Source organism: Eucalyptus grandis, chromosome 3, assembly GCF_016545825.1.
Source record: "Eucalyptus grandis isolate ANBG69807.140 chromosome 3, ASM1654582v1, whole genome shotgun sequence".
NCBI classification, from domain to species: Eukaryota; Viridiplantae; Streptophyta; class Magnoliopsida; order Myrtales; family Myrtaceae; genus Eucalyptus; species Eucalyptus grandis.
In genome coordinates this window covers 57000777-57027886 of record NC_052614.1, presented here as the reverse complement: position 1 = coordinate 57027886, position 27110 = coordinate 57000777, and the positions used below count along the sequence as shown (strand labels likewise).

The window sequence follows — 27110 nt, the reverse complement described above, 5'->3', positions numbered from 1 at the left end:
TTGAACCAAAACACCTTGCAAAAGCTTTTTGTTTTGCTAAACACTACTTAAATCTAAAGTTGTTTTACAAAGAGTTTCACCAAATACAATTTCTATTTTTCAAAAGGGTTTTGATTTTCAGTATTTGCATTACATGTACACCCAAAGCCCCATTTTTAAAATTGAACCAAATCCTCCCTTAATTGAATGTAGACTTATCAATTCATGTCAACCTATAAGATACGTCTAATTGGCCAATACATGCTTGCATTATATCAATTGTGGGGCCAAATCCAAAAAAATCATTAAAAAATTTCACATCGTTGGTCACGTTATGTGGGATGATTGCGTTAACGTTAGTAATTTCAGCCAAATTTGATTGGAATGATTATATTGATAAATCATCATAAAATTTGACACTAAATTGGCTAGATTAAAATATTTAAAACTAAATTGGCATTCATACATTTTTTTTTTTTTTGTAAATCCTAGCATTTGCGTGACCACCAATAAAAAAGAACAAATCTCGATATATGAATTGCCCCAGAGAAGTCTGGTGGCATGTGTTAGCTAGTGATATTCTTCTCATTGTACTGCGGCCGGTGTAATGTTAAAGGCATCGTGCGAAAATGGGAGCAGTGGAATTGGGTCATGCATGGAAGATAATTAAGCAAGCTTCCTCTGCTGAATAATTAGGACAACAATACAAAGCTAGGCAACCCAATCAGCGTAACTTTAGATCCCAAAAAATTAAAAATTAAAAATCAGCGTACGAGCTGAACGTATCAGTGTCTAACTTCATCTGTAGAATAGAGAAAGAAAGGAAATCAGTGGAATGAACTACTATCGAGTACCGACTATAAAACATCGTTGTTGGTCCTGTTGGCCTCGATGATTTCAATAAAGGATAGAAATTTATAAAGAGAAAATTATCAAAAAAAAATCATAAATATTCTATAATTGTATCAATTTAATCCTAAATTTATTATTTTTGGCTAATTGAGTCTTAAAATTTTACTATTGTGATAGTTCAAATCATTCCACCAAAATTAAGTGACTATCGGTTAGTGTCGGCGATAATTTTTTAATAATATTTTATTTTTGAATTTTTTTGAATTTTACCCCTCTCTCGATCTCGGACTAGGCTCATCTTGTGGTCGTTGGGTGAGCCCCCACTAGACCCGGTGATAGCGAGGCACCCTTGTCGGATCGGCGAGGGCTTGCCTTGTTGTCGTTGGGCGAGGGCGAGCTCGCCTAACCATTGGCAAGGCCCCCTCGTTGTCGCTGGGTTTGGTGAGGTGAGCCAAACCTAGAGACGGCGACTAGTGACGGCAAGGCCCCCTTGTTGGATTTTGCGAGGGCTCGCCTTGCCACTGATTGGGCAAACTCACCTTAGCCCAGCACCGGGGAGGTGAGCTCGCCTTGGCCCGGTGACCAAGTGAGCTCACCTCACTGTCGAGCTCGCGACGGTGAGGCGAGGTTTGCCCAACAAGGTGGCGAGCTTGCCCTCACCCAACGATGGTGAGGAGCTTGCTCGCCCAAGCAAAGTGAGGCGAGCTCACTCGGCCACTGGAGCCAAAGGAAAGAGGAGAGGGAGGGAAAAGAAAGAGAGAGAGAGAGACAAAAAGGTAAAAAAATATTAAAAAATTAATAAAATAATTAAAAAAATAAATATATTATTGCAAAATTATTGCTAGTGCTAGCCGGCCGGTGTCAAGAACTGAACTGACACAATTATAAGAGGTTTGAAACTTAATTGATCAAAAAAATAAGTTTAGAACTAAATTGACACAATTGCAAAATGTTTATGACTTTTTTGGTAATTTTCTCAATTTATAAATAGCAAATTCAAGGTTGTAACTTATAAGCTACAGACCTAGCATACTTAGTCCTAACCTACTTGATTTATGGTTAACTGAGAAATGTCTACGAAATCATATGACTATAAGATCGAAGGCCAGAATAAGGATACTTATGCTATAATTTTTACATTCGAAGCCACAACACTCGTCCACGCACTCCTCCTCGATCTCTTCGGCCTACCGCCACTCGCATTTGCATGGTCGTACTCACAAAAGCTTATGGAAGTATGCGGATCCACATTTAGAAAATGATTTGTATTCGTGCGGAAAATTTTCGCAAGTAACCAAAGTTGATATGATGGGGAACGTGCAAGTTAGATCGGCTTGGCAAACTACTTTTGAGGCCATTAACATCTTAATATGACTTTTTCTAATGTTTAATCGTCTCTACTGACGGATTTGGGATGTGAAGCATAAAGAGATGCGCGCAAGTGCTTTTTCAGGTCATGTTAATAAAAGACCCTACATGCCTTCAAGGACATCAAGACCCACTCGACATCTAAATATTATAGAGCCATCTACACGAACAGAATTTGATAACTAATGATCGCGAACTGACGGACCCAAGATCTTTTAACTTTTTGTATATACCAGTTTGTGAAAAAGTTGAGGTCTTCGAAAAACTCAAATATCAAACTTGAGATTGGGATTGGCATGAAAAAGAAAATTGGGATTAGCCAGGAACTTGATAATACCCGTATGCAAACGGGTAGAGTTGGGCATTTCGGCCTTTGAGTCTTTCGACTGAAGAAAGCCCCGCCTCTCTCTCTCTTCTAGATATTTCGGTAGAATAATCTTTACAAATATCTCGTTTATTGAAGTAGTTGGAAATAGAGGTAGAAAAGGAGCCCACATCAGTGCGTAGGAGAATCCTAGAAATAATATCTGATCAAATGACTTGGATAATAGTCAAAGAGTTGGGATTAAATAGAGAACGCGTGGCCTATGCATCTTCCACTGTCACAAGAGTATGTCGGTGAAGCAAGCCTATAACAAGCGTGTATACTTGTAATAAATATTCAATTAAATAGTGAAGGTATTTTGCTATTTTGAGGAATAGCAAAACGATTGTCACTCAACATCGACTACTTTTGAAGAAAAAAATAAAAATAAAAACAACAGCAACAACAACAGAATGACCGCCGTCCTTCTTCTTGTCCTATTGTCTTTCTTGTTGTCATCCTTCTTCTGAGCCTCGCTGGCCTGTCAGACTGGGACTATGTCCGTCTTACACATCCATTTCAGTTTCCTCATCATCTCCACAGCATCAATATCTCTTGTCACCACCAGCCTCTGGTCCTTCAGGTTTATCTCGACTGACTTGACCCCTGCACATATGCAGCCAAATCACACTCTGTTTTGACTCGGATTTCTTAACTGCAGAAATTAAGATCTGGGATTTGTTCTTTTTATAGAAGTAGGGAGACAGATATGAGAAGAAGGGTTTATTTGATTGATACCTGCAAATCTAGAGACTATCTTCATGGCCTTCCTCTTGTCCTTGTTGTCGCACACATCCAGCTTGAGCACCGCTTTCTGTCACCAAAACAAGAACCAGAGCAACGTCAAAATAAACCCTTTTAGCCCCACAAGAACCCTTTCTCTTCAACCACTATAAGTAAAAGTCCTGGATCTTTAAAGAAAGGTTAAAGGGATAAAAGTTAGATATTCGTTTCCGCATATTTACGGGAACGCCTGAGGGTGAGAGTTTACCAGCCTGTTTTCGTAGGTGTGTGGAATTTGAAAACTGGAATTCTCAAAGAGAAAGGTCCAAGAATCCTGCAGGCTTTTCTCTTCTGTTCTCGTATAATTAGAGATATGATGGGGAGAGATAGAGAGAAGTAAATAAGTCGAGCAGAGGAAGAAGCAAACGAGTGCGTGTGGGGAGAATCTTGGGGACGTTGCGGAGTTAAGAGTCATCTAGGAAATCTAGTCAGCCAAAGTCAATTTCGCCCTGGTCAAGGTTTTGCAACTCATAGTCGTCTCGTACGACTGAGCGCAGTCGTTTTCAGGATTTGTTTTTGAAATCTATTATTTGCAAAATCTCATATAATGTCTTATATATGAAGCAAGTTTTATGCATTAATATTTAAAGAATGATTTATATGAGTTCATTGGCAATATTGAAGAACGCTATCCAACACCATAAAGTCAAGTAGGGAAAATTAACTAAAATAGAAAAAAAAAAAAAAAGTATGCAGCTTAAAGTACAAGAAGATGGCAACCTCAAAAAGAGGAGGAAAGATTGCTCTAGGATCCGCAAATATCCAACAAGAGAACAGGAAGTAGAAATAAGTGGCTAAAGAAAGGATATTTGGCCAAGAAAGGAATCAAAGCTTTCTCTAATATATAAGACTTCCTTTCAAATTGGATTCCTTCCTTGACTAGCACAAGATTACATATTCATATTCCACTCATTTTAGTTGCAGGTATTGATTTATTTAGATACTAACAAAATATAAGAGCCCGGATTCCGCATACATTTTTTACTGTTTATTTAAAATCTTCTTTTTTAAATAGTATTTAAGTAACCATGTCTAGGTTGGACCAAATTTATTTTTTTATGTCTAGCTCTTTAGAGGCTTTGGAATGCTTAACAAAAGACATCACGTCATCTATTTCTGAAAGTAGTAAAGATATTTTATGGCAGTCCAGATTAAACTAGTACTTAATTATCTAATCAATGTCCGTACTATTAACTCCTATGGTCAGCCTTATATCATACATTAGGGATAATTGCTCAAAGTCCCCTTGAACTTTAGCTCCCTTGCACAATAGCACCATACTTCATAAACACCATTTTACCCTCGTGAAATTGGCACTACTGCAAGATAGCATGCAAACTTTGAAAAGTTGCAGATTACTCAACAAACTCTCGGCTGTGTTTCTGCCATTACTTTTTCAGTTTGTATGGCCACTAAAAATGGACCGCTCTTCTTGAACAAAATAACGTCCATTACATGGGTTATGAAGTTAACAAAACACAGAACGATGCATGGATTATAAAAGAAAAATGAGTTCGTCCATTTAGGTAAAACTTAAAGTCTACGATGGCTGAAAAGATAATGGAGGCAACATAAATCAAAGTTTCTTTGGGTGGGGCAAATGTGAGAAGGTAATCTAAAACTTCTCACAATTTGCAAGCTATTGCGCATCAGTACCAAAGTTGAAGAGAGCAATTATTGCTAAACATCAAGGCTTCGAAATAAACATACCATATTACAAAATATCCAACACTCATTTGTTTATTTATTTAATTTATAGAAAAAAATTTCAAATTAAATAGAACATGATGAAGGAACACTAAAGTATTTAAATTTTTTAAATATCATCTCTTATATATTTTTGTCGTTGGATTAAAAAAATTATCTTCTTCCAAATTCAGAATAATATTTGACTTTTTACTCTTTTGTAGTTTTGCCGAATTATAGCATCAAACAGAAATTAGAACAATTCAATTTCCAAGCCTATGCACTCACGTAGTCTATTGTATATTAATGAAGAAGATGACGCACCGAGTTTGATGGAGCAATCAACTCTATCGATGACGTCCCCATTGTTATACGCAAGTGTTTCAGAGAGGGTGGATGATTCTTGAATTCTACCCATTCCTCAGACACAGTAAGCTCAGACACAGTAAGCTCTTCCAGACGAGAAAGAGAAGCCAACTCTGGAAGTGCACAGATGTTTGACAAATTTAAATCTAACTTTTTCAATCTAGATAACCTCTCAATCCACCTTAAGTTGCATCTTGTGATTTTCTTTGATTTGCCAATGCCTGTATTTGATCAGTCTAACTCTATCAATGAGGTTAAATTTCCAAAAGAGCTTGGAAGTTCACACAACCCAGAACATCCTTGCAATGAGAAGTGTTGCAGCATGGCTAGTGCCCCAAGTTCTTCAGGCAAGTCTGTAAGACCAATGCACCCTTCAATATCTAATTCAATCAATGACTGTAGATGTCTAATGAAGCTTTGAATCCTCTTTAGCCTGCTGCAGTGTGCAAGAGTCAACCTTTGTAAATGCAAGCATTTAGAGAAGTCCGGGATTGTCGTTAAGCCATTACACTCTGTAAGGGATATAACTCTCAAATTATGTGCCCTCTGTAAAAATCAATGGCATGTTAAGTAAAAGATCCATTGCATAGTACACACTGGGACTATTAGACTAGAATTAAATCATGTAATACCTTGATCAAGTCCCATACTTTTGAATCATCTTTGAAGCCACTTGAGCCAAGTTCGAAAACAACAAGATGGTTCAAATACATATTGTCCGCCCTAAAATCCCGATGAGGACAACGCCAATAAATCCATGTCAACTTTGAACGACACCTTGCAAAGTCCCCAACAAAGGTTCCATTGCATAACTTGAGGAATCTTAGGTTTTGTAATCTTTCAAATTCCTGATTTTTAATCTCTATGGAGTAATCAAATCCATCTATGTCAAGTGCTATAACCTTGTCCATCCTCTGCAAGTCAAATTTTGCAATAATGTGAGTAACTTCAGCAACTTCCAACCACCACATCTCACAACTCGAATGGGCAAGAAAAAAATGATAAAAATCCCAAACAAAAGAAAACAAAGGAACCCTTAGTTTCAGGATTCAACTTCTGTTTGAAAAATGAAAATGGAACTTTTCTTGCTTACCTCTTTGATTCTTATAATATCCAAGGCCTCTTCTGCAATCCACAACCTACTCTGCTTTCCAAGTTCACCATGGCTGTTGTCACGGACAATTTTCCTTCCTAGTGCTATGAGTTGATCATGCATCCAAAACTTATCATTATCCAAAATCTTTATCAAGCACCTCTCAGTAAGGACTTCAATTCCTCTCTGGGGATTTAGTTGACAATGGTCCCACATGTAAATTGGATTGGTCGTCTTCTCATTGAAAAATAAGCATGATATATCTAGAAAAATATGTTTCTGATTATTGTCTAAGCCATCATAGCTAATTTTCAATTTATTAAGAATCTCTTCTTCAGGTACATTCTTTAAATTGTCCAACATCTCCTTCCAAACTGCTTTGTTTTTCCTTTTAAGTGATGAACCTATCACTTCAATTGCCAAGGGAAGCCCTCCCACACTTGAGACAATTTTATTTGAAATACAACAATAATCATTCAACGGAGAGTCGGTACCAAAGGCATGTCGACAAAAAAGCTGAAGTGCGTGAGGAGCAGCCATGTCTAGCATCTCATACCGTCGAATTTTACCATGAAATCCCTCATCTGATGGAATTGTTTTGTCTCTTGTTGTAATGATTATGCGAGATCCTGAACGTAATGAATAATTTCCTATTAGATGCTCAATATGCTGTTCTTTAGCAACATCATCCAAAACCACAAGGACCTCCTCAATGTGGAGTACTTCTCTAATCCTCTTCATCCCTTGTTCACTATCCTTGACTTGTTTTGCACATCTTGAACCAGCAATGTCATATAGTAGTTTCTTTTGCAGCCGGACTTTGCCCTCCTCGGTTGATGAGCTTACTCGAACATCCTCAAGGAAGCTACAACGCCTTCCAAAGTGGGAAGACAATTGATTAAAGATGACCTTGGCCATGGTTGTTTTACCGATTCCACCCATTCCGTAAATTGCAATAAGCCGCACATCACATTGGTCGGTAGCTGATAACCTTGTCAATTGTTTCACCTGATCATCAAGTCCAACTAAATGTCGAGGCACTTCTTTTTGCTTTATCTCCAGCTTCTCCAATACGTTTTCAACAACCGATTTGACAATCTCTACTTGACTGCCACGCATAAAAGTGCTTTCATTAGTTGACTAAAATAATTTCACACCCACGCATTGTACGTGGAATTGTCAAAATTTTAACTAGATTGAAGTCATCATGAGCGATATACGATACGCTGAATAACTATTATAGGCTAATTTGATATAATTACTAGATATTATGTACATTTACGAGTGGAGATATTTATGAAGACTATAGTATTGGCTTACATGATGGCAAAAGTTACGAAGTGGCTACTATATCGTGCATAAGCAAAATTTCAGCATTTATAGCTAAGCCTGGAAAAAAAGGTTCAGCACTCGTAATAGGAAAATCATGAACCGAGATAGTGTAGACAAATGCAACGTCGTCCATCGAACACCGTGATATGTGAAGAAAAATGTATTCCCGAAAAACAAAAAGAAAACAAGCCCGAAACATGTGTCTTGCCTCAACCTATGCATGTAAGTCTTCTATGGATATGATTATGTCAGATGTAATGGCATTTAAAGAGCCGTGTCACAGTAATATTTGTTCAAATTTTAAGATTGAGAGACCTGACTCCCATGGGGTTAACTTGATGATTAAGAAATGAAGAAATGTGTGTGGATTAGGCACACATCGCTCGTTTGATTCTCTACACCATCAAGTGCATACAATTCTATGTTTGGACTACGGGCCCGTTTGGTACAGTTTTGGGAAATTGTTCTCAGGAGAATGCAAATACCTTGGAGGTAAATGGATTTTCCGAAATACTGGACATTTGGTAAACTATAACTAAAAAGTGATTTAGAGAAATGCAAGACTATTTGGTAAACATATATTTGAAAACCCTTTAGTGTGACCAAATTAAGTTTTTTAATTTTAGTATTTTTAAAATTGCAAAAAGAAACAATGACTATATAACCTTTTACATTTTCATGTTGAGAGTAATGTAAAGATATATATATATATATATATATATATATATATATTAGTAAATTTATTTAAAAATTATATTAAAAGAATTTGATTATAGATTAGATGCAAAGCTCAACTTTTGGCCTAGGGTTCTTTTAGGTTTGTTTTCAACTTTGAATAATTTTTTTAATTATTGTAGTATTAATCATCTTTGTTAATTAATGATCATTATAGTATATTGATAAAAATTTGGGCTATTGATTGTTAAAAGATAAAAATGAAAAAAAAAAAAAAAAAAAAAAGTTGAACCCAACATTTGCAAAGGGTTTTTATTATATTTTAAAAAATAAAAATAAAATCCGATGAAACTCCGTTACCGATCAATGACGGTTGAGGTGTGGGGAAGATGATTGGTTTTAAAAAAAAGAAAAAAATCAACGGATGAATAGTAAAAGTGGACTTGCATTTCCAAAATGCCGACAGCCCCAAAGCAGTCCCAACCTGCTTTGGGCTTTCAGCATTTTAAAGGCCAGCATTTGACCAATGACACCTTCAAATGCAGACCAAACACCTAAATTTTTTTCCAATGAGCTTTTGGGGCTAAAAGCCCATTGGAAATGCTGAACCAAATGGGGCCTACCTACTTGGGCCTTGGCTTTACTTGGAGTTTGTAGCAAAGGTCATAGTTTGGTGATTTACCTACCCAAAGTGGACTTCCTTATTGATGTTAAAACAAAATGCCGAGACTCTCGTAGTTTGCTTTCCAGTAACTCCGTCTTTTAGTTAAAGCTCCAAAACTCTCAAGCGGCATGTAGGTCATATTGACTAAATAACCCAAAAGCACAAGAGACGGCCCACTCTAAAAAATTGTGCAAAAACAGCTCATTCACATTTGAGAAGTTAATGGCCGTCCACATGCCATAATAATGCATACTAAGTGTTAATTTACCGTATGTTACATTTAAATTTATCAATTGCCAAATTATGCGTTGTTATGATGAATGATGATGAGCATATTAAGATGTCAAAGTAAATGCCATGCGATAACCCCAAAACAAAAATACAAATGCCATGCAGGCTCATTTTCGAGCCATTTGGCCCCCTATTCATTTCCACCTTTATTACTTTGGATTAAAATAAACGGATGATTACTGATTACTTTATCCAGTCATTTTAATTTGCCTGAGACAACCCTGAAGAAAGGTGAAAAGGAAAATAATAAGGACAAATTGCAAAAAGTCATTGTCCACACACATCAAATTGCATGTCCACAAATCAAATTCCCCATTTTCACTCTTGTTTTTCAAATTGCATTCATTACTATAACTTATTAATCCAATGGGTAATAATAACTAATAAGTTCTCACACCCCCTACACTGTTAGTGCCATCTCTCTCTCTCTCTCTCTCTAAGTCCCCCAACCCCCAACCCTCTGTGCGCACGGCCACGCCACACTCGGAGGCCTCCGCGCCATCGCGGAGCAATGGTGGTCGCCTCCAGCTTGGCCCAAACCTCGATGTAGACCTCCAGTAAGCTCTGCAAAACTCGAGGCCCCGGGATGATGGCCCATCATTCTTTACATGCTCTTAAGATGCTCTCGCTTCTTTTGAATATTTAGAAGTGAAATTTCGTCACCCAATCATAGTTTCCTTGTGTAATTGGTGTTTCTTGGGATGCCACATGTATATTTTAGGTTAATTTTTTTTTTCTGTAGATACAAACTAGTTATTTTGATACGTGAGGATGCAGATCGAATTAAAGTTGTCCACATCATACGGGAAATTTTTAGGGAAGATGTTAAAAGAGGAGGATGAGAGCAGCAACTGGTCACGTTGTCTTGGGCAAACTAAAAAGGAATAAGTAGGGCTTTGCAAAAAGTAATACCTTTGGTCCTCTGTCACGTTCAATCCCATGATTTTAGCTACCCTTTCAAGAGCCGCTCTCCACGCCTCGACTTCATCAGGAGACTCCTTCGAGTGTTCCAGTAAAGCGTCGGTATACAATGGATTCTTAAATTTAACGTCATCAGGTTTCACATGAAAAAAAATAGGAATGATACTTTTTTCACCATCTGACTTAGACACGTTGTCTACTATGCGTGCAAGCTCACGAAGGCACCATTTACTGACAGCATATGTCTTGGAGAGGATTGGTATGTAGATTATGGAGCCATTGATAGCACGTAGAAGGCTCTCTCCAATCACATTGCTGACACGGAGTTCCTCATCATCCCTAAATACGCGAAATCCAACTTCTTTCAAGCCGTCATAGAGGAAGTCTGTGAATCCATGACGAGTGTCGGGTCCTCTGAAACTCAGAAATACTTGATACTCACCTTCTAATGCTCGTGCAACATCACTACTCGTTCCAGCCTCTGAGCTTGCCATGGCTAGGAAGCTTGTTACTTCCAGATCTCTCTCTCATCTAAAGAGATAAAAGGCTGGTGTTGTGTGGCATCGCTAAGAAATGAGCTGAGGTTTCGGATATGAACGAGGCAAGTGATTTCCAAACCTAAAATACTTGGCCGGCTCGCTTTCAAACCAAATTTAATTGCAAAGAGACAACGCGAAGGTGTCTAGGACTTTTTAACAAGTTTGGAAATTTTCTAGAGGCCAGTCAGACGTTCTCATCCTTTCAAAAACAAAAAATCAGGAAACGAAGGGGAAGGATATTCCAATCAAGCGACCCATGGGAAGAGCACGTGGAGAGAGAGAGAGAGAGGGAGAGAGAGATTTTGAATGACAGATGGGGCATGTGAGCATGTAGAGACAGTGCAGCAGCTTGAATTGTATAGCCAGGTTCAGCGAATTCACTGCCAAGCACGCGCGCTGTTTCTTTGTCCGCTCAACATGCCTCGTCGTTTGGTTCCTCTAAAGCGAAAGGGCCAGCCACTTTTATATATATCCTGAATTATGAATGAAAATATTATATTAAATATTTTCATATAATTCAGGAATTGTATTAATTATGTATCAAAAATTCATAAATTTTATTGGATAAATTTAAAGTTCAAGGATCACATTACATATTTAGTTAAAGTGCATGAGCTACATTAAATAAATTAAACGTTCAGAGATCAAATTGCACATTTGACCAAATATCATAAACTATTTGTTAGTTCGATAAATTACTTTTAACTGTCCTGTAGCATAACATTGACTTATTGGCTTAGTTAATTAAAATATGATAAAGTATCTAATCGAATATCTAATATTAAAACAAAGAAGGAAACTTAAACTTTTCTGTCTTTTATATATCGAAAGAAAATCTCCAGATGCACATATTATAGGAAACTAGACATTTTATAGGTATCATATTATAGGAAAAAAAAATCAAAATTACTTTTGATTTGCGCGATATTCCTATTGCGACCATTTACCTTCCATGCGGAATGGATCACTTCTGGTAGCCCAAAACATGGTGCAGAAAAAGAAATTTTCTTTCGATATATAAAAGACAGAAAAGTTCATTTGTGACATTTTCCTTTTTAAATAAAGTGCCCCGGACTTTTCAGCAAGTGAAAATTTTTTTGGGACTCCTTGAAAAAACGTAAAGTCAAGTTTGCTGCTAATCAGATAAGTTCACAATTATTTTCCTTTTTGGCTTGATAAGATACATGTGCAAACCCATAGGCCCAGGGTTGTATGTCCTGAAAATGAACCGAGGTCCCACCTTATCAGAATTATATGTAGCTTTATACGGATGTCTCTGTGGATAAATAATCTCATAAGTCATAAATACTGACTCTAGTATTTGGGATATATTTGGGATATGTTTGTAAAAGATACTAAGGTGATAGTTGTAAGGAAAATAGGAAATTAGACATCGATTATATTGCATTATCCTAGTCAACTGGAATACATAAAGTCACCCAAGCTCAACCGTTTTTTTTTTTTGGTAGATTTAATTTCTTAAGATAACATGATGTCATTTGAGGGTATTGTATTGTTGTATTAAATATAAATCCTCGAAAATTTATATTAATTCAATGCGACAGTCAAGTCAGTGCGAGAATCTTTCTCAAAAGATCAGAGATTTTTTCTGGACTGGTCCGAGGGAAGAAACAAAGTTGGCTGGCTCACTTTAATATCAAATCCAATCGTCCATATCCCACCTAACGTTCTGCAGCAGCAAGTGGACACCAGCGAAGGCGTCCAAGACTTTTCAACGAGTTCTAGGAAATATTTTAAGATTCCTTGGGAGACCATAAAGGCCAATCAGAAGCTCTTCTTTTTTCTTTTTTCTTTTTCTTGGAATAAGACATCAAGTCCCTAAACTGTTAGGAAAATGTTCAATCATGTCCCTCGACTTTGAGGCGAGGGTCAGTGTCCCTCATCGCTTGTACCTGTAAGAAGATCGGAGAGGGTGCCTATACCGGATTGTGAGGTGGTGGACGTCGGAATGCTCGGGGACTTGGAGAGGCGTGTGTTCGTGGATAACCTATTGAAGAAGATCGAAGAGGACAATCCCCCGCTTCTCCAGGAGCTTCATGTGCGAGTGGACAGGACCAAAGCGAGCAAAGAGTGCCATCGTCTACAAAACTAAAAGGATACGAATGCATTTCTCATGAATTTCGTGAGTTGATTTCATTTATTGCAGAATGAATTCATCTTTAAGCAGAACGAATGCAATCTAGAATGCACTACAAAACTTCTTTTAGATGGAGATGCATGCGTTTCTCCAAAATGAAATAATGTTTGATTTTTCTTATTTTATTGGTTTAATACCATGAAAAACCCAAAACTATATAATTGTAATAAATTTACTCCAAATTAATTTTTTGATTACCAAAAATCCCAAACTAGTATATCTGCGAAAAAAATTTTGACACATAAAATGCCATGTCAGCATTTAATGACCACATTAGCATCTTCATTTGTAATTTTAACAGAAGAATCAATTCAAACAAAATAAGTATATAGTTTAGGGATCCATTCTATGCAAAAAAAAAAAAAAAAAAATTCAGGAACTTTTTGTACATTTTGCTAGTTTAAGGACCCCATGTACCTTAAACCCACCCCCTCCCCCACTTTTTTTTTTTTTTTTTTTGGTGTGTGTGCAAATGATAAGGCGTGTGATCAACTTACGTTAGGCCAATACCCGGTGCAACACGTTGCATTAGTGGGAAATATTTTAGGAATGATATTTTCTAAAGCTTTGAAACATGAATTAGTACTCATAAACACCATTGATCAGAAATCATGTCTATCACTCCTTTGAGACTTCATTTTTCAGGACCGAAAATCGAGTTCCTATTCTTTGGTGTTACTATTATTTCCAACCTTTTGAAAATTATTTAGACATTCAAAATTGACACGCCTCGTGTGATTTCTTAGCATTTCCAAACTTTTTCTTAGAGAGATGATTTGAACAATGGTTGGAGGTCAAATCCATATCCTGTTTTCTATATGTGATTCTAATCGATGCTTGAATTTTATTCTTCGTGCATCATTTTGGATCATTCACGGGTGGCACATTCTGCCATAATAAATATATTGAGATTCAATTTCAGCAGAGAGTGTCATTTTCGTGCACCTAATAAATTGGGATAATTGACGGATACTTGCACCCTGCCCCACTTGATCGCACTAAAGCATCGAGTCTTTATCACAAAAAAGAACCAAGAAAAGAAAAAGGAAAAGCAAAGAATCACACCTAGCCTTTCCTTTAACCACTTGTAGCACCAACTTTTCTAGTGTGAACTAGAAATTAGGAAGGAATATTAAATAAGGTTAAGACTTGGGGTCTCCTGTCTAATTCTGTGGCCGCTGATTGCTGCCCTACCTCAGCTATCAGACTGCGATTTAGACAATTTGTTGTCAAGCTGACCCAGTATCCATGCTCACGCCTGGGTTCTCTGAACCGAAAATGCTTAGCCTCCAATTCACACAGTTTAGCTGTTTCTCACTAAATCTTAAAGGTCTTATAGTTCATATAAAACTCTGAAGCCGTTCAATTATCAATTAGGACACTAGTTCTAAGGATTACAGCAGAGCCTTAACTCCTGGTAGAGCAAGTGACCAAGGAATACTTCCCAAAAGTAGGAAGAGCAGAAGAGCACATACTGTTTCGACGTCCATAAGATCCATATTTTTCGGTTTCTGCACATGACCAGAGGTGTTCGGGTCAAAGACGCTGCCAATAAAACGGTATGCTTGAGCCAAATCGGTTAAAGCCACATTCAAATTAAATTACGGTACTTGTTAGTATAAAATGCAGAATGAAACTACCGAAACTACCGACGTAAGAGCATTCAACTACACGGTTAGGATGCAGAGACCACTGTTTCAGTGTGAGAGTGTGTAATTACGAATAAAGAGAGAGTGGTGGGGTCGATACGCAGCAATTGTAAAGCAAGGAAGAAGACAGGAAGATAAAAAGACTGGGAAAGGTTGGCGAGGATCTCGTGCGAGAAGGTGCTGAGGAGGCTGAAGGAGATCCGGTTTACTTTGGCGACCTCTTCCCCGGCGACTCCCTGGAGAGATCTGGCGATGAATTCGACCCCAGTCAAGAAGTATCTAAAGAGATCCGACAGTGACGGTGAAGGAGTTCGTGCTTATGGCATCGGAGGCCTTTTTTTTTTGGTCTGTAGCTATGAACTGTCTCCTAAGGTAACAAGACTGGAAGAAAACAAGAAAAAAGTAAATTGGGTTTTTCTTAATCGTGGGTCTTGCAATTTTTTTGGACAAAAGAATTCACGTTCCGGTAGCAGTAAAAATCGCTTGCCGGTTGGGCCTGGGGACATTCGGCTGGTCGGTGAGTTTAGGTCTTTATTGGAGATTGAATTAGCCACATCGAGCCTCATATGCGAGAGAATCATGAACACTTGTCCGAGTGAAAGCTTCAAAAGAGAGAGCATGCGCGAAAATGCGAGCTCTGCTTGTGGGCTTTAATGAATTTTGCAGGCCTTATGTTTTGACCTTTCTCTAGTGGCCCGATATCTGAATAACAAGGAAACCAAGTCAATAAACAGAAGTGGAAGGGTTTGGGACGTCGTCTTCTTCTCCAAGCCGCCAATACTTCTATTTTCTCGTGAGTTTCACTTTCGATCGGTTGTTGTTTCATGAGCTTGGATGCAAAAAGTGGATTCTTATGTTGCTTACGTATTAGGACGGAAATTTGCGCCTTTCGTTATCCCTTTCATCATAACATGTTTTTTGATGCTTGATTGGACTAGATGATCGGACTTGTCTGGTTGTATACCTAGTGCATCATGATGCATGGTGTGTTAACTTGGTTTTGAGTGCCATAAGAAGTCATGTTTTGATAGGTGGAATTGCTCTGAGTAACTTAATTTTATTCCTTAAATAATCTGTTAATACTTCCATTTTCTCGCTATTTTCAATATTGTGTTTCCTTTTAAACTTCTATATATTTGTGTGAGTACGTTGGAGCATAAGTTCTTGATTTGTCTCTCCTTTTTATATATTTTCAAAAAAATGATTCAACTAAGCATAAGTTGCTGAATTTGTTTTTTCAAAGCAACTTTAGTATACATTGTGTCATATGCCATTAGATCAGGTGTTGCTTCTTCTCCCGCGGCATGAATTTGGTCCTTGCACGCCTTAGCTTGTGTGCGGTAAAGAGTTGCAACACTTCTTCCTCCTTGTTAGTGAGAGACGCCCCTTGACAAGCTTCCAACTCCCATCCTTGGACCGACTTTTCAATCCGTCATCATCTAAATTTCCGGTAGAAATCAAGTTCGTCCGAATGTCTGGAATTTGCCTCACATGCTCGAGCATTAGTTTGTTGCCCAAGCTAGTTTCTAGAGAACATAAACAATTTTCGCAACATCAGAATTGCCCATCTCCACAAAACTATAATCTCGCGCCTTGTAAGACACAAAAAAAATCAACACGTGGGGTGGAAGACATGAGGCACCGCCATCCATGACCCAATCCAGCTACTGCTACCGCAAACAATCATCATCACAAGGAGACAAAACAAACAAGTCTTCTAGGGAACTTCCCTAGAAGGAAGTCCTGATCAAATAAAAAATAAAAAATTTAATGTAACATTTATGCCCTGTCTTGATTAAACAAACAAGTCCGTAACATCTATATTTAATGAACATTTATGTTTCGGCCAAATCAAATGTTATTTTTGCTTAAGAAACACTCATAAAAAAATATAATAAAAATTAAAACTCAACATTCTAAACGAATCAAAAACGGAACCCAACTGAATGTATTCCGAGTGCACATAGTGCTTCAACAAACCATTGGATCCTGGCGCATTTTGTACAATGCAAGCCCAAGATTGGAATCCAAGCCCACATAAGAAGCTCCCCAAAAAACAAGCGGACAGGAAAATTATAACAATCGGACTTCCACATGAAGTGAAGAGCCTTGGGAGGATTAATTGTACAAATATAAGTTTGGAGACTTGACTTAACAACTATTGTCAACGTTACAAATATAAGTTTGGAGGCAAGGTCTATCTAGGTTTAGGCCTATCTATGGGAACTTTCATGGTAGCAGGTTTATATATAGTCTTCACATATCTTATTCATCTGGTTTTGATCACCTAGTGACTAGAGACAGCAATGCAACTTTTCCACGCCAATGATCTTCCAAATCGCTCTAGTATGTTGACTGAAGTACGAAGATACGACAGCAATAGCCAAAAAGGAGCTATGAAGGTCCAGTGTTATACAAAGTAGGATGAGATTTACGCCGTGACTTATGAAGAAAAACCATAGACTTTATTTCGTCATATCGGTGATGTGTGTTTTTGATTAATTATTTAAATTCTAAACAGAGACTATGCATAGGTTCTGCAGATAATTTAATCCACGTCTTGATTGACTTCCTCAGATGGCAAATTCTGCCTTCATTATGAGTGTACCATTCGAATTATTTCAGATTCTAGTCTTATGGTTATATGAAGTGGCTCTTACAGAATTTTAAAGGAGTTTACTTTAACTCATGCAGCTCTGAGAATCACCGACTACTGAACGGCAACTCATTAATCAATGATTTACAGTGTTCCACAAATTTAATGGATTTCCTATGTCAACTTAATGAGATATCTTATAAAGGGAGCTAATATTTAATTTCGAAATCAGAATATAACTTTCATGGCCATCTTCTGGCAAGATATATGTCTAATAATGAAGCCCAGGTCTCTCTCAAGCTGTCTGCATTATGTTGTCCACATAAGTCATAGTGACAGAATCATGTGTTACGCGGATATAAGATTGGGGTTTGTAGTGCATTTTTTTTTTTTTTTTTGAAAGTATTTGTGTTACAATAGATATATTTTAAGATTTTTTTATAGTAAATATAAAGAAGGAAAAACAGAAATTAGATTTAACAAATGTAGATCGATAAAATTGAGCAGTAGAGTCTATAATATCTGCTGCTTATAGGATGATCCTAAATTGCCAGAGAAAGCGACTATTCATCCCAACAAATGTACGGTACCCGAGGACAACCTCCCTCACGTTTTTAGATTTCCAAATAAACTTATTAGCACTTCCTTTAAAATAGATCGCAACACCTTAAAAGAAGATTTCCTTTCAAAAGAAAATGAAAACCAAATAAAATAGCCTGCAGAAATATACACTCCATGTGAAATGAAGTTTTGCCAAGAAGAATCATATCTAGAAATAACAAAAAGAAAGTAAATCTGAAATTCTACATAGAGTAAAACAAGGAAGTAAAATGCGTAGAAAATTATTTAGACAATTACATGCAACCCCAAAGATCCAATCCTCCTGTGGTTAGATTAAAACTAGGAGAGAACACTGCAACATCACCATAAAATGACGAGTGGCAAGAAAGAATAATGGATTAAACCTGCTACTTAACAGAATGGAAAGTTAAACTAGGGAAGAGGTCAGAAAAGAAGAACCGGAAACACCTATAACAGTATGGAGACAGCAGATTTGGAGACAAGATTTTTCCATGGAAGGAGACAGATGATCCGCGTCCTGTCACTATTTGTTGGATTTGGATCTCCTTAAGAGAAATGAAAGGAAAATAGGGTTCTACTATGACATATTGGTCTCGAATCTCCCCAAAAAAGTGGAGTTTGCAACCTTGCATTGCCTGTGGGGTGAGCACATACAAAGAACGAAGAACGTGCACATCCACTAAATATGTTATATTACCTTAGATCTACCGCTTGCTTCTGTGCTTGTTCATGCTTGTCTTATTGTTCTTCTAATGACCTCGATGTTTGAGGCTCAGCCTTGGCCAAATTTAAACCTTTGTTTTTCCCTTATCTTAAACTCGTGCCCATTCTAGTCATGCCCCTTCCTGAACTCACCATTGTGCCCTTTCCTGAAGTAGAGTCCCTGCCCCTTCCATGCTAATAGTCATGTTGCTTAGGGAACAAAACCAGACAACATCATTTTGGTCAGCAGATTCTCCAATCTCATCCTTGTCATTGTTCCTATTTTCCATACTCATCGTTGTCCCTTCATCAACACTGCCATAGTTCCCAATCCTTTTGTCCCTTATTTGCCTCCCATTTCCCATGGCCTCAAAACATTCAGCATTGCCTAGCTCTGAATGAAAATCATCAATGGAGAAGATGCCGTAAGGTAAGTCATAATTGCTTTTAAGTGCAATATGCCTCAAAAGCGAAATGTTGAGGTAAGTCACTACTCAAACAAAGATGGAACACCCAAGTGTCAGAGAGCTCATTTAAAGCTGCTTTTCTTCTACAAACCTAACACAGTTCTCTCGCATCAAATGTGAAAGATCTCAAGAGGAACAATGGAAATTTGTAGCTGGAAGGCGCCGTGAAAAAAAAAAGACAGCCTTCACTTGATGGGGGTGTCTACAAAAATTTATGTCAAGATATCCAACGGCATAAAGATGAAGCTCATAATATGTGAGTGTGTATTGCATACACCACCTGTGACTACTGATGCAATGATAGTTAATAGAAGTAGCGAGATACAAAGTCAGCTACCTTCAGTTGAAGAATTGAGCTTCACTACCCATTCTTGGTTTCCTTGGATTGAGTACTTGTCAAGCCACACCTCCAAGACAACCAATATCAGAAGATCATCCATCTCATCTCCATTTTGTCAGTATTTTCCCTCTTATGAAACTCCAAATCAAAGCATAAGTGAAGACCCTGGCAAAGAATTCGTTGATGGTTGAGCCAAACTTAGATTTCAAAAACCCAAATGACAAGCAAATACTGTTACGTTAAGTGTTAGACAGAAGTTCTAAGTAATGTCGCCAAATGCTTCTTTCAAGTATTAGCGCTATTATGCACTACGTGACATTACATACAACGCTCATTTCGCTACCCTGTCCTTATTACTTCCTGCTTCTTCTTATGGCTTTTGATTCAGTCTATTGCTCGACACTCATAGAAACAATCAAGAGTTAGAAGCAAAATCTGGAACTTGGAATTGGCTATGACAGATAAATAGATATCAAGAAGAAAATCATAGACCATCCCCATCACACTATTAATTGACAAATCACGTGGAGAGATGCTTTCTTTCTAAAGTCCATTCTACGCTTGAAAATCAATTCATAGCATACAAAATCAACCTGTATCTCATTCAGCAGTCGCAGCAAACTAGATGGTCTTTTTGGAGGCACCCCATTTGGAGATTCGTAGAACACCACCAGAGAAATATGCACCCCTCGCCATTGGCTGAATTCGCATGCTCTAATTGTTATTGAACCGAGCTGAGAAGTTATTAACGGAAACCCAATCATCATTCGCCGGGACAAGCAGTAAATATGCAGCTTGAGTCCTATAGCAATAGAAAGCTGGTTAAAACTCGACTAATGGTGCTTCTTCAGCATCAGCCTTAGTGGGATTCTTCGATGGCAATAACCCATCTCATCCACGAAGACATGGAAATAAATTTTAACTGTCGACCCAAAAATCGAACTGCAGCGAAAAACAACAGCCAACATCGCCCATACTTTCTCGATGCAAAGCTGAATGTCTGTTGCCTCATCACGCCTGTCCTGATGATCCCGGCCTGAGAGCACTCATTGTAGAACCTCCCATGTATGGAGCTTCCCTCCCGCCATTTCCTTCTAAATCTCTCGTGGCCGATTCTGATCAAATCGATGAACAAATGCCACGGGGAGAGCACGGAACGGGCAAAAACAGAATCAACCGCGGCATATATATGCATTCCACGAGAATGTCCTTCAATCAATAGATCGCCAGCGTTCCCCATTAAAGCATACCCCGCACACCGAACGCAGCGACAGGCATTTCAGACCCGATCCGCCCATGTGCAGTTCGAAAGTTCGCCCGAATCCTCCACCGGGGAACGAAATTAGGAAATCTATTCGGGAAAAGCAAGAACAAAAGACGCAAATGCTTTGAGCATGCGAATGCGCTGGGAATGAAATCGAGAGAAGGATAAAGTACTGGGAGGAGACACGCCGCACTTTTTATTCTTTTTATTTTTGCTAAAAAAAATTAAAACTAAACCTATATCCAGATATTTTCGTGAAAAATCAAAGTAAGCGCTAAAATCCCCCAGGGAGAGTTCATATTCCCGGGCCTTAAAAGGCAATACTTCCTGTTTCACCGAGAATGGGAATTCACCTGAGAAGCGAAATATCTTTCATTGAAAAATTGATCTTGATTTTTTGTGAAATGGATTTCGTGTCAATCTTGAACAAGGAATTAGTAGGCGTGAAATTTTAGAGCAGATGAATTTAAGGTGCAGAAAAAGTAAATGCATGAAGAACAAAACGGAATTGCTGAGAACAAACGAATAACCTTAATTGACTTGGTGTTAGGGTGTTCGGAGAGAGATATTACAATACATATAATGGGTATTTATTTATAATCTACAAAGTAATGGTTACTTATAAGCGGTTACTATCCCCAATAATAACTACAATTGCGTTCTCTGATTTTTTAGTCTCTATTTCCATACCAAATAACCTATATCCATAAGCAAAATATATTGTTCCATCTCACTGAGATAACTGCCACTTGATGCTGGCATCGTCATTCGACATTTTACTTAAACGTGCACTCTTGTGTATTCTCTTTGCCCAACATATGGTAAAATTCATGACGCGTTACCACTTTTGCTTTGTAGCTAAGCCATGGTACAAGAGAGGATATCAAAGCCAAAGAACGAGGTTCAAAGAGGGAGTAGAAGGAAGAGTCGAGGGTAGTGTACTTTAACTTTTCTTTTCTCCTCTCTCAATCATCGATCATTCCCTGCTCGTTATCGATTACCCTTTGGTGTAGGTGTTGATTAACTCAAGTCCTTCAAATATGCTCTTGTATAACTTTTAATTAACTGATCATGTCCCATCATTTATCGATAACAAAGAGTCCGTTATTTTTTTGTATAAACACTTTCACACCGCATGTTTCTTTGCAAGTTTGTTTTATCCTTCCAATTCTACCAGAAGTGTTCGATACTGGCCATTGAGAGTCATCTCCTAAACTTCCTATCTGATTTCAATTTAGGACGATGAAGTTTAGCGAACCTTAAGTTCAGTTTTTCTAACCAAAATTTTACGAGAAGAAATTGTCCATATAAAATTGAATTTGAATACGTGTTTGACCTCTCAAGCTATGCTTGGTAATTTACTACTTGTCCAGAATAACGACCAAGTCATTTCTTTCTTGATGTTCAACTAGGAAAAAAAAAAAATTCAATCTTGATGGGTTCTCTTTGACCAACAAGCTCTATATTATTAGAATATTTAAATATTACAATACACATTCATATAATAGTTTAACTTTTAAACAGCTAACAGTGGTCGTACAAAATCCCATTTGCTATCAAAGCATGAGGTGTTTGTTAGCGTAATTAAAATCATAAAACATGCATTCATCTAACAACTTAAACTTTTAGAATAGTCGGCTGTATTTCTACTAAATTCCCGTATGGTATCGAGCTTGAAGTTCTAAGTTCAAATCTTTCCAGACTTCATTTACCTCCTCAATTAAATGTCCAAAAAACCAGACTAAGTGTGAGAGGGAGTATTAACATAATTAAAATATTAAACCACTCATTTATTTAAGAGCTTAAGTTTTTAGAACAGTTGACGGTGGTATTATAAAATTTAACAAAGAACAAATTATTATTCTCACAGTAAATTAAAGAATGTCAATCAATCATTTCTTATATGTGTATAACCACTATGGTGTTATTTCTAATTAGGTGATATGGTCCACGGTTCATATTAAGAGCCTAAGTTTTACATTGCACCAATGCCACAACAAGAACTGAGGCAACTAATGAAAAGAGGAAATGTTTCATGAGCAAATTAGTGGCAACACCTAGATAGCTCAATCAATAGTTCACCAATTTAGGAATAGATGATCAGGAAACATTTTTAGAAATCAAATTAGTCTAAGATCCATCGATAATGATCACTGATGTCAACATCCCTTAGCCAGTAATATTCACATATTCATATACACGCATGTACGCACAAAGTTCACTTCTCAAGAGTCAGTAGAGACAAATTGCCGGGGATGGACTTCTATAAATTGCTTTTGGGTCTGTTCAATTCAAGATAAAATAGCAAGCAGCTCTGATACATACCCGAAGCAAGCCATATATGAATCCTTACCCCATTGTCTTCACCTATCAAGGTGAAGACAATAAACAAGACGATTGATTTCATTGTTTATCAACAAAATAAATATGTGAATCCAAACGGCACCGTACGTGTCAACGGACGTGCGGTCCACTGAACTCCAATAACTATAGCCATTGAACTCAAATGCAAGCTTCCACCCTGCTTCGGTAAGCTATAATTTAAAGAAACTTCATAATCTCCATCACTTCCAAATTTGAAAGTTCCAACAAAATTTTACAGTTCAAGCATTTATACCTTGGCTGTATTGTCATCTCTTCCAGGATTAGTGAGTGTCTCAAGAAAATCGGAGTTCCTCAACAAGCTACAAATGCCAGGGACGTACTGCCTTCTCAGATGCATTTGTAGTGTCACATGTTTCCAGGCCAAAGATGGGCATGGTTGATTTGTCAACTCCCACATAGTCAATACCTAATTTAAAAAGAATTAACTGGACCGACATTAAATGAAAATTAGTACAGGACATTCATTGTGGATGCTCAAGAGCATGAGTATGTATGGACTGACTGAAATGAATTAGTATGATACCATTGGATTCAGAGTCTCGCCAGGAAATTCATTAGATTATGTAGAATATTAGAAAGACAAATGGCAATAGCATGGACATGCACATTTAAAAAAGTGATAGATGTCACATTAAAATTGAAAACAAACAGGGACACGAGGAAGACAGACACCTAATAAACTGTAGTTTTTGGTTACATCAGTGGGTTGTGGATAATAATAGGTTACAATTGCTCAAAGTTCATAGGCCAGCAGATGCAAGAAAGGCCACCTTATAAAAGTTTAGGTGGGCATAAATAAAAGAACCCAGCCTGAGTAAATAATATTTTCTTTTACTCTTCATCTTGGACATTTCCCGATGAGCTGAAGCATAAAATAAGCAACAGAACCGTTACCAAAAAAAAAGCAACAGAACAAAGAAGCCAAAGCAGAGAAACGGCACAGCCACTGTCCATTTCAAGGCCCATCCAAAATCAGTTTACCCAACTTCTATTATACAAATTTAGAACAGTTGAAAGGTGATAATATATTATCAAACAAATAGTATGTTGACACCTAAATTTTGACTAATCATTTAGTAATTAATTGCATAAAAAATTAACGATTAATCTTTAACTCCTTTAAAAAAATAATAAAATTACATTTCATGTAGTCGCATTTGCATTGGTACTAAGAGGACAACAAGAAGCAGGGACTCGCGGTCGATTGCATGCATAAAAGGATGGTCCCTCTTTCGCTGGTCTGAACACGTAAAAAAAAAAAATGAGGAAAGAAGTTCTCGCACGTCCATTGTCTATTCCTCATTAATGCATGCACATGCATGCACAAATTCGATGGACGTGCGGATTCGAGAGAAATCTTCAAAGAAGCAAAAGCAGTCATGATATATTATATAATATGCCCATATTGTATTATTATAATATGCCCATAATATTATATAATATGTCAGCTTTGGTGACGCAACGAAAATTCGCTGAAGAAGAAACCTCCTCATTAATGCATGCACATACACGCACGAAATGGGGGGCGTAAAAATCCTACAGGCGCCTACAAGAAGATTTTCTTGCTGAAGAGCAGAATGGTGGCCGAAAGAAAGGTCTGCAGAAGAATAAAAAAGGGGCAAAGTTCAGCTTAAATTCTGGAAAAGCTGCGGCTGCATCTTGTCACAATAAAGTTGGCTATCTTCAAGAGGCAATGGACGGCCTATAAATAAGATCACAAGAAGCCGCGTCAAAAAGGGGGAGAGGCGAAAAGAGAAAAAATTTCATTGTGAGGGGCTTCTCCTTCGGTCAGGAGAGGAAAAAAGAAAAAAATTTCATCGGGAGGGGAGCTTCTCCTTCGTTCAAAAAAGAGATTAAGAGTCTGTCAGAGAGAAAAAGTGAAGTCAGAGAGGGGACGTGCGGCAGAACAGAAAGGAAAAGAAAAGAACACTGTTCATCTTCTTCCTTGCAAGTTCTTCTGCTGTCGACCCCTGCTGCCCGAGCTTCGGCGCCGCACCTCCGCGCCGCGCCTCCATCGCCCGCGAGCTCGCGCCTCCGCCAGCCTCCTCCCCGTCTAAAAAAAAGAAGAAGCCGCGGAGCCGCCAACCACCGCAGCGCCCAGCCTCGCCGGCTGCCCGCGTCCGCGCCCGCGCCGCCTCGATCGCACCGCCGCACCACCAACTCCACCTCCGCCGCGCGCCGCCTCGCCTGCTGTGCGTACCGACCCCCGACGACCCGACGCTGCTCCTTCTCCACCTGCGGCTGCTGCCTCGCCGCTCCATCGCGCCTCTGCACCCACCGCTCGAAGTCACGAGTGACGCCCGTAAGCTGTAGCACCCGTCACTGAGTCCTGCTCGTCGCTGCGCCCGCTGTCGGACCGCCAAGTCCTGTTCGTCGCTACTGCACTGAGCCGTGCCAATCCGCGCTGAGCCCCATCTGAGCCGAGCCCGAATCAGATCTGAAGATCATCGCCTGCACCCGCAGCCATCACCTGCACCTCCTATTGACGCCGCGAGCACCTTCCAGCCCACACCCACAGTCGCGCCTCTGACCGCCCGCACCAGCAACCCCCGAGCTCCATCCTGCTCACCGCCCAACGCCTCAGCTCGACGCCCTGCCCCGCCTGCACTACCGTCATCGCGCCATCATCTCCCTCCTGCTAGTGAGCTCCGAGTGTCGACACTGCAATAACCCCCGCCGCTACCTTCCTCCTTCCGGCGAGTTCCAGACGCAGCTGCCGTTGCAATCCCGCGCCCCTGCCCGTCCTCGACACCTGCGGCAACTCCGCCATCTCTGCTCGACACCAGCAGCTGCGCCCGAGCCTTCCGCAACGCCAGAAGCCGTTCTCGCCGCGACCGTTGCCGGAAGCTGCTGCTGCCCGCTCCTTTGCCGTCAGTCCGCCGAGTCCACCAGCTCTCCCTCCTGAGTTGCTGCGCCCGAGCTGCTGCCACCCACTGCACCAGCAACGACTCGCTGCTACCCCGCTCCGCTGTTGACGCCAGATCTCGTTTTCGCTCGCCGTCCGTGAAGCCCGACGCCGGGTGCCACCCCCCTTCGCCGTCAGTCCACCAGTCGCTGCCGGTTCACCTTCGCCGGAGTTGTCCCTCCGGACTGACGACCTGCTTCCCTTCGGAGACCCACGACAAAGCTGTGCGTGGGAAAGGAAAAGATAAAAAAAACAAAAGGGCAACATTAGGTAGTTTTTTATTATTATTTTATCTTTATTTTATATAGTTTATAGTTTGTTTTTATATAGTTTTTTTTAGCGTGATTATTCATTAATGCATGATTGAAGTTCCAATGTGAAATAATCCCTCAAATTAGGGATTAGGAGTTCGATTTTCACGTCCGAAATCCGACTCATGATCTCTTACAAAATTCAACAATCCAATCCATGCCCGAGATTCGATTTGCGATTTAATTTGAAATTGACCAATCCGATCTCATGCGCGAGATATGGTTCGTCAATTTTGGGTATTAATCTTATCTTGATTGGATTGGATATCGGGTTATTTGAATTAACTTTTGTTTTGCATAAGAAAAAAATTCAAAAAAAATGCAAGTTAGATTAGGGCTAGGGTTAGCGTATTTAGTTATTTCGCTTTTAAAAAAACAAAAAAATCCAAAAAAATGCATTCAGAATATTAGTTTTTGTAAGAATTGTGCGCGTCATGGGATTTTTATTTTAAATTTTACAACAAAAAAATCCCAAGGAAAATTAATTAATTTTGGATGCTAGTTATTGTAGGTTGCATAGTAGGTTTTTAAAATGCATGTTTTAGAAGAGATAACATGTCTCTTTAATTTTCACCCTACTAGTTTTTTTAGTGTTTTTGATTATGAATTTTCATTAAAAAAAAATCATCATGCATTTTAGAATAGAATTGCATGTCTCATTTTAACTTTAGATCAATTTGCATCTTAGGTTAGAAATTGCTAGATTAAAATAACGTCTTAGTTTAAATTAGGATTTAGCATGACTTAATCCTAAGTTTAAATTGGATGGAATTTTAATTTAGCTAGGTAATTTTCACATTTTTTAATCCGAATTTCATGAAAAAATACAAAAAATGTC

At 38.6% G+C, this 27110-nt stretch overlaps 2 protein-coding genes across 4 annotated transcripts; both read right to left on the bottom strand.

Moving 5' to 3' along the window:
• Nucleotides 1–2814: 2814 nt before the first annotated feature.
• On the bottom strand, nt 2815–3785 carry LOC120291086 (heavy metal-associated isoprenylated plant protein 41-like). Its single transcript, XM_039308008.1, has 3 exons — nt 3555–3785; nt 3302–3377; nt 2815–3169 (listed from the first exon to the last, which is right to left on the bottom strand). Exons 1-3 carry the CDS (start codon nt 3759–3761, stop codon nt 3048–3050), a joined length of 405 nt encoding a protein of 134 aa, XP_039163942.1. The 5' UTR covers nt 3762–3785; the 3' UTR covers nt 2815–3047.
• Nucleotides 3786–5197: 1412 nt separating this feature from the next.
• LOC104437901 (disease resistance protein RUN1-like) lies at nt 5198–11052 on the bottom strand. Of its 3 annotated transcripts, XR_005549357.1 has the most exons (4): nt 10366–11052; nt 6031–7599; nt 5568–5944; nt 5198–5442 (listed from the first exon to the last, which is right to left on the bottom strand). XR_005549357.1 is itself a non-coding variant. In XM_039308609.1 (2 exons), the coding sequence occupies exons 1-2, from the start codon at nt 10866–10868 to the stop codon at nt 6441–6443; spliced, it is 1662 nt and encodes a 553-aa protein (XP_039164543.1). In that variant the 5' UTR covers nt 10869–11052; the 3' UTR covers nt 5198–6440. The 3 variants fall into 3 exon arrangements, 1 of the variants encoding a protein (XP_039164543.1); XR_005549356.1 differs by having other exon boundaries at nt 5198–5944; XM_039308609.1 differs by having other exon boundaries at nt 5198–7599.
• Nucleotides 11053–27110: the final 16058 nt, after the last annotated feature.

Bases quoted from the DNA above. Each gene is read 5' to 3' on its own strand.
- LOC120291086 (XM_039308008.1), bottom strand. From the start codon at position 3,761: ATGACTCTTAACTCCGCAACGTCCCCAAGATTCTCCCCACACGCACTC. The intron at 3,378-3,554 runs GTAAACTCTCAC...TTTTGGTGACAG, and splicing joins ACACCTACGAAAACAGGCTG to AAAGCGGTGCTCAAGCTGGA. The intron at 3,170-3,301 runs GTATCAATCAAA...GCATATGTGCAG, and splicing joins GATAGTCTCTAGATTTGCAG to GGGTCAAGTCAGTCGAGATA.
- LOC104437901 (XM_039308609.1), bottom strand. From the start codon at position 10,868: ATGGCAAGCTCAGAGGCTGGAACGAGTAGTGATGTTGCACGAGCATTA. The intron at 7,600-10,365 runs GTATTACTTTTT...TATGCGTGGCAG, and splicing joins AACGTGACAGAGGACCAAAG to TCAAGTAGAGATTGTCAAAT.